Source organism: Phragmites australis, chromosome 11 (assembly GCF_958298935.1).
Source record: "Phragmites australis chromosome 11, lpPhrAust1.1, whole genome shotgun sequence".
In the NCBI taxonomy this organism is placed as follows: domain Eukaryota; kingdom Viridiplantae; phylum Streptophyta; class Magnoliopsida; order Poales; family Poaceae; genus Phragmites; species Phragmites australis.
Window position 1 is genome coordinate 13,878,105 of NC_084931.1, and position 7,641 is coordinate 13,885,745.

At 41.0% G+C, this 7,641-nt stretch overlaps 1 protein-coding gene across 1 annotated transcript; it reads left to right on the forward strand.

Moving 5' to 3' along the window:
• The first annotated feature begins 371 nt into the window (after positions 1-371).
• Positions 372-7,114, forward strand: LOC133884914 (stromal 70 kDa heat shock-related protein, chloroplastic-like). The gene is made up of 8 exons (XM_062324515.1): positions 372-1,048; positions 1,632-1,884; positions 2,807-2,886; positions 3,673-3,815; positions 3,903-4,001; positions 4,186-4,375; positions 5,865-6,263; positions 6,397-7,114. The coding sequence occupies exons 1-8, from the start codon at positions 545-547 to the stop codon at positions 6,799-6,801; spliced, it is 2,073 nt and encodes a 690-aa protein (XP_062180499.1). The 5' UTR covers positions 372-544; the 3' UTR covers positions 6,802-7,114.
• The last annotated feature ends 527 nt before the right edge of the window (positions 7,115-7,641 follow it).

Sequence of the window (7,641 nt, forward strand, 5' to 3'; positions counted from 1 at the left end):
CTGAATTATTATAATCTGAACATTGGATTGTAACCGTCTTGCTTTTACAATTAACTATTTGTTTCAGTATAATTATAATTTAATTTTTATAATTTAATTTTTTATTTTAGTTTTTAGATTACGATGATAATTTAGCCTTAATCTTTCATATATTGGCTAGGCTTTCTGCAGTCAAGATCCAGACAGGCCCGAATTTTCTCAACGCCTCCTCGAGCTTCCTGCGCTGCGCCCCGTCTCGCTGCTTCCAGAACCTTCCACCACCTCCGGGATGCAATGCTCCCGCCACAGCTTCACGGGCCACCCACGAAGCCCAGGAAGGCCACAGACTAGCCCCCAGAGTCACCTCCCTGCACGCGAGCTCTATAAAATCCTCCTCCCCTCCCTTATCCCTTCCCCAACCTCTCGCCAATTCTCCCAATCCCCAAAAACCCCCATCGCTCACACACTAGAATCCACCACCCCCTTACCTTCCTTCCTAGGGTTTCGCAAACCCTCCAGTCAGCGTCGTCCTCCCCCTCGCTATAGCTTTCGCTCTCTATCGGCAATGGCGACCACGACCTTCCCCACCTCGACCCCCTTCTTCGCCCACAACGGCCGCAGGAGCCGTCCCGCCTCTTGCGTCTCCGCTCGCACCGCGGCCGCGGTCTACGGCCACCGCACCGGGGGCCGGCGGTGGCGTCCGCTGCGGGTGACGTGCGAGAAGGTAGTGGGCATCGACCTGGGCACCACCAACTCTGCGGTGGCAGCCATGGAGGGCGGCAAGCCCACGATCGTCACCAACGCCGAGGGCGCGCGGACGACGCCCTCCGTCGTCGCCTACACCAAGGCTGGCGACCGGCTCGTGGGCCAGATCGCCAAGCGGCAGGCCGTCGTCAACCCGGAGAACACCTTCTTCTCCGTCAAGCGTTTCATCGGCCGCAAGATGAACGAGGTCGATGAGGAGTCCAAGCAGGTATCGTACCGCGTCATCAGGGATGACAACGGGAACGTCAAGCTCGACTGCCCCGCGATTGGCAAGCAGTTCGCCGCAGAGGAGATCTCCGCCCAGGTATACCTCTAATTTCTGATGTATCTTCGTTACTTCTTATGGTTAATTATTCTTACGCTAGATTTGTGCTTCTACTAATGGATAATTTGGCCTGGAATTAAGCAGTCTTACCAAAACTAGATTTTTTTTTGCAGCAAGTACATATGAAAAATTGTTTTTTTGTAGTTTCACATGACTATCTATTAACCGCCAGAAGCTTATATTTCAGCCTGGTGAAGCTTCCCTTGCCTATGTATTATTGAGGTGATGGCTCGATAAAAGCCAAACAAATTTTCCTTAGCTTTGCTTTATCTGGCTGAAGTGAAAGCACGTCTTTGATGATTGTATCTCCACTCAAGTCGGTTGAATCTCACCAATTGCCCATCTAGTTGTGTACATTTTTTTCGCCTTTTGACATAATATTTGTATGCTACATGTCTGCCTGTCATCGTTCTATATTTGTTTTTTTGCATATTTTTTACTGGAAGTATGTTGATTGGAATTGAGATAGAGATGAGTAATCTGCAAAGCTAACTGCTTTTAAGATATAATTTTGATTTTACATACTGTTTCTGATCCGGGTTTTCCTACTTTATGCTTCCAGGTGCTGAGAAAGCTGGTGGATGATGCATCAAAATTCTTGAATGACAAGGTGACAAAGGCAGTAATCACAGTCCCTGCGTACTTCAACGACTCACAAAGGACAGCAACAAAAGATGCTGGCCGCATTGCTGGGTTGGAGGTTCTGCGTATTATAAACGAGCCTACTGCTGCATCGCTAGCATACGGTTTTGAGAAAAAGAACAATGAAACGATTCTGGTTTTTGACCTCGGAGGTGGCACCTTCGATGTTTCAGGTATCTGTCCTGTTTGGCATTTTTGTGAACACACACCTCCATTAATTTTTTTTAACTGGAGGCCCTGTTATTCCAGCGCTCTTAGCTCTCCACTGCTATCTGTACATTCGTGATATATCTATCGTGGAATATATAATTTTAGATAGGCAGGTTGTAGCACAGGGTACTATATAAGATTAACTGATGGTAAACCGATTTGTTGAAATATTTGGGCTGTTATTTTCTTCAATAGTTCTGGTAGTTGTAATGTGTTTGGAATTGTGGTTGGTCACAACATCTTGGACAGGAAGGTAAGATCAAATATCCTGCTTTTCATTGGAATATGTAAGTACTCAGGTCAGTTAATACATTAGAACCGTCCAAGTCATGCACTTGCAAGGAGTCAGTGCCATTTCATAGTAGCATGTTCTGTTCGTATGTGGGCCCATTTGGAACATGGAAGTAAAAAAAATGCAAGAATATAGGAAAATGGCGTGAGTAGAATGTCATGTGCTATGGAATTCCATGGAAGTGAAAACACAGGAATATGAGAGGTGTTTGGATCATAGAAAATTATGCAAGATTCATGGAGAACAACATTGCCTCAAGAAAGAGAATGGAAAGAGAGAAAATGAATTGGACTTCTAGAAGGAAATCACATGAGCTCTGTCCCCATATTTATCTTCTCTTCTTGTGAAATTGTGAGCATGGGAAACCATTCCGTGGAATTTGACTGCCCCTTTTCTATGTTCCGAACAATGTCTACAAAATCCTGAGGATTAGAATGCTTCGAAGAATTTGTGTGAATATCCTACAATCCGAAGGGGCCCTAAAACCATGAAAAATTGATATACATTTTTTTTTGTTTTTAGTCATATTATTAGTTTCCAGTCTCTTAGATCATATATTGACTTCTTTATTGTATTTTTTATGATGATTTCAGTTCTTGAAGTTGGTGATGGTGTTTTCGAGGTGCTGTCTACGTCCGGTGACACTCACCTTGGTGGTGATGACTTCGATAAGGTTAGTCCTTGATTCTTTTCATTGTTGACATTTTCGTCTGAGATTCTAAAAGGCTGCTTAAATTTCTTTTATTTTTATTTTGCTGTCTCTTGGGGCATAAAAGTACTTCCACCATTCTTGTTCTCGGAATGCGAGGCATTAACCTTTTAGAACTTTGATAGCTAATGTATTGAAAGTATTTAGAACCGTACCATGACAATAATGTCTTGTTGTCAAAGACAATTATTCTTATATACACGACACACTCAGAAAAAGTAATGTTTGAGGTGTGTATTGGACACCTGTTGATGTACAGAACAACGGACAACAGTAGTATTCATGTTGAGGAACTTAGCTATGCTTCCGAAGTTCCGAGTACAATTTGATGTTAAAGGCGTTCAGCAGTTCAGAGTGTTCTTGATTTCTGTGTATTTGTACGGGTTGTGGATTAGTTTCGCAGGAAGCTCACAGTTAGCAGTTTCCTATGTTTAATTTATTTCTTGCAAGTCACCTCTTGTAAATTTGGGAAAGGAATGAGCCAATTAGCAAGTTAGGCTCCAAATGTCTTTATGTTTTTTCCTTTTAAGTGAGGTTATTTGCACCAGTAATCACAATTTTTAGAATCCACATTAGCTTGAAGTATTTTTCAATTCAATGGGGACAAAGATATAAGCTACACATCATGCTTCGTAGTACTTGATGTGACAATTTCCCTTTCTATAGAACTGTAAGAATCACCGTAGCTGTGTATGTTATAATCAAACTTTTGCCACATGTGTGCCCTTACAATACTATTTTCATTGCCAGAGAATTGTCGATTGGCTGGCTGCAGACTTCAAGAACAACGAGGGTATTGACTTGCTGAAGGATAAGCAAGCTCTGCAGCGACTGACAGAAGCAGCTGAGAAAGGAAAGATGGAGCTATCGTCCTTGACGCAAACAAATATTAGGTTAGTTTCCTCAACTTAACCATCTGTTAACATTGTGCTTTTTCCTCACTTCATTTGATTCTAACTTTTTATTTGTGCTTCTTTCAGCTTGCCTTTTATTACAGCTACTGCAGATGGCCCCAAGCATATTGAGACAACTCTTACCAGGGCTAAATTTGAGGAGCTATGCTCAGATCTCCTTGACAGGTACATGATTGCGGCTCATACTGATGCTCGGATCAAAGCTTAGATGTTCATAATTCTACCGTATTTCCTTGGTGCATACATCAAGCTTGTGCACGCTCCTGACAGCCACTTATCTGCACACTTGCTGAATAGTCTGATTGGACTAGAAAACGTGTTGCTAATATTTTTTTCTACTGTCATTCAGGCTGAGGACCCCTGTGGACAATTCCCTTCGAGATGCAAAGTTGTCGTTCAAAGACATTGATGAGGTAATTCTTGTGGGTGGCTCAACCAGAATCCCAGCTGTCCAGGAGCTTGTAAAGAAAATGACAGGAAAGGATCCCAATGTGACTGTCAACCCTGATGAGGTTGTTGCACTTGGAGCAGCCGTGCAGGTCAGTTCATGAGGAATCTTTGGTTAACTAAATTAAGATTGCAGTGTGTTCTAAACCTGTCAGAATACAATTAGAAGAATGTTATCCTCTTCTTTAAAAGAAAGCAAACACTGGCTAGGCTGCCCAGGGCAAGGTCTGATGCCCGCTTGCCCAAATGATGTTCAGATAATCTTCCTGTATTCTAAATTATTTCCTGATCTGATCTCCTGCATAAATGGATAGTTATTTTGTAGGAGTGCTGTTAATAATTTTTAAGTGAATTGTATAAAATTATAAGTATTGTGTCATTTGTAACACAAAACTATAAGTACGGTACCCAATAACACAAAACTATAAGTATTGTACACTAATTTCACATATAATCTGATTTTAATTAGATTCGCTCAAAAAATGGTCTTATTCTTCTCTAAAAATTCTAGAACTTTTTTTACGTGTTCTATAATTCATGTGCAAAATTGGTTTCATCCAAAAGAATTTAAACTAAATTCTTCAAAAAGACTACTTTTATAACTCCTAATAATTGTTAGGATCTTAAATAAAATTCTAAAACATGGGAAAATTTACTAATATTTTTTTATATGGACTAATTTCTGAATTTTTTTAGTCCTAGATTATATGTTGAAAAAGTGAGTTCTTTTGTAAGATCTAAGAAACTCACTTTTTCACCATATAACTAAATGATGGAAATAATTTTAGATATTAGTCTATCATATAAGAAGAATATTAATAATTTTTTTTCAGATTTTTAGGATTTTATTTGAGATCCTAACAATTGTTAAGAGTTATAAAAACAACTGTTTTTTGAGAATTTTAGTTTAAATTCTATATAGTCTTTTTGGGTGAATATAATTAAAATGGGTTGCACATGAATTATGAAACACGTATAAAAAGTTCTAGAATATTAATAATTCTTTTTTTCATTTTTTTAGGATTTTATTTGGGATTCTAACAATTTTTAGGAGTTATAAAAGTAATTTTTTTTGGAGAATTTCAGTTTAAATTCTAGTCTTTTTGGGTGAATATAATTAAAATGGTTGCAAAGTACTAGAAATGTAAGACTACTTTTTGGATGAATTCAATTAAAATCGGGTTTTGTGTAAAATTAGTGTATAATACTTGTAGTTTTGTGCTTTGTCTTACAAATGGTACAATACTTATAGTTTTGTGCAATTCACTCTAATTTTTTATAAGTTGTGTCGTTTAATACTAGCCGTTTTTATAAAGTTAATTCATAGGTTGTTTGATACTATAATTATTGAATGACACCTAATATTCTCATCATTCGAATGCAAGAGCATGACATGATGACATGGAGCAACAACAATAAGCATTGTGCCTAACCATAGCAATGAGAACTCACAGATTGTCCTTGTTATTTTGCGGCAAATGGCTCTAGCGCTGCATTGGGAAGTCATCAATGTTCCAATTAATGTTCTAGGCTTACTTAGAATTTTGGAACTATATCTGAGTAGCAAAGTTTTGACTACAGGCAGGAGTTCTGTCTGGCGATGTCAGTGACATTGTCCTTCTTGATGTCACCCCTTTGTCCCTTGGTTTGGAGACACTGGGCGGTGTTATGACCAAGATTATCCCAAGGAACACAACGCTGCCTACCTCAAAGTCGGAAGTCTTCTCAACTGCTGCCGACGGCCAGACCAGTGTGGAGATCAATGTTCTCCAAGGAGAACGAGAATTTGTCAGGGATAACAAGTCTCTTGGTAGCTTCCGGCTCGATGGAATTCCTCCTGCCCCACGTGGTGTTCCACAGATCGAAGTCAAGTTTGACATTGATGCTAACGGTATCCTGTCTGTCACTGCGGTGGACAAGGGCACTGGGAAGAAACAGGACATTACAATTACTGGGGCCAGTACGCTGCCGAAGGATGAGGTATGTCTTTAGCAAGAGTTATCCTACCAAGTGTTTAAGCAAATGTTTATTTGGTACTACAGATCTAGTCATTCTTCATGATGTTCAACATTTCTGATATATTGGGTTTGTATCCGTCTAAAACTGTGTTTAGGTGGAGAGGATGGTTAATGAAGCTGAGAAGTTTGCAAAGGAGGACAAAGAGAAGAGAGATGCCATCGATACCAAGAACCAAGCTGAGTCAGTCATCTACCAGACTGAGAAGCAACTTAAGGAGCTCGGCGACAAGGTCCCAGGTGATGTCAAGGAGAAGGTAGAGACAAAGCTTAAGGACCTCAAGGACGCTGTTGCGGGTGGAGCCACACAGACGATTAAGGATGCACTAAGTGCATTGAACCAGGAAGTCATGCAGCTTGGGCAGGCACTCTACAGCCAGCAGGGTGCTCCCGGAGCAGGTCCTACCCCAGGTGCTGATTCTGCCGCTGGATCGGCTGGTGCATCTGAGAGGCCTGCAGGTGATGGCGATGTCATTGACGCTGATTTTACCGACAGCAAATGAGCAGCAGAATGCTAGTTAGATGAAGAAATTTGCAGGGGCATCTTCAGTGATGGAGGCATTTGTTCCACAAGATTCTGTAGGATGTGGGGTGTACTTTTTGTTAGATTGGCACGTTGTTTACTCTTGTGGAGTTTTGGATGGACGAGGCGACTTGGGGGAAGTTCAGCTTTAGCTGCCAAACGAATACATAGGACTTTTTTTTTTTGTTTTCCTGCTTTCTTTGAGAAAGCAGGCTGCTGCTGCTGCTGCTGTAGTGCTTTATGCATATTCTGGACGGGAATGGTTAAGTCGACACTGTGACATTAATTGGTTACCATGCATATGTTACCTCTAGGAACCAAAGGTAGTGGACGCGGTAGAAGCTCTCGGTCGTTGTCAAGTGTAAAAGGATGACCGGTGGCTTCTTTCATGAGAGAGTGGATGATAGCACAGGTGGTTCATTGCATCAGTGTCGAAAAAAAGATGCGCCGGCTTCGGATATACCGAGGTTCTGCCCTTTTGGTGCTCTTTAGGTGACCATAGTGCAGCAGTGTCATCCCAAACAAGATTTGGATCCGCTAAGTTTTAAGCTGATCAAAATCTAGCTAAGTCTCACCCCATGGCTCAGTTTCTAACGGCGATGCTAGCAGCCGTCGTTCGTCGTCGACGGCTGCCACTGCCGAGGTTACATGTGGCGATAAGTAGGTTGTGTTTGAGTAGTATTGTAGATTGATATATACATGTTTAAAGGTAAATATATCCATTCAGTATTGAATGGGTGCTCTTTGGATGATAACTGAAAAGCAGTTATGATATTTGATCACATGTATAATTTGAAGAGATGTCTGTTTGTAATACTCT

Excerpts from the sequence above, each read along its gene's own strand:
- LOC133884914 (XM_062324515.1), top strand. The coding sequence starts at position 545 with ATGGCGACCACGACCTTCCCCACCTCGACCCCCTTCTTCGCCCACAAC. Across the intron at positions 1,049-1,631 it reads CAGAGGAGATCTCCGCCCAG|GTGCTGAGAAAGCTGGTGGA; the intron begins GTATACCTCTAA and ends TTATGCTTCCAG. Across the intron at positions 4,002-4,185 it reads TGCTCAGATCTCCTTGACAG|GCTGAGGACCCCTGTGGACA; the intron begins GTACATGATTGC and ends ACTGTCATTCAG.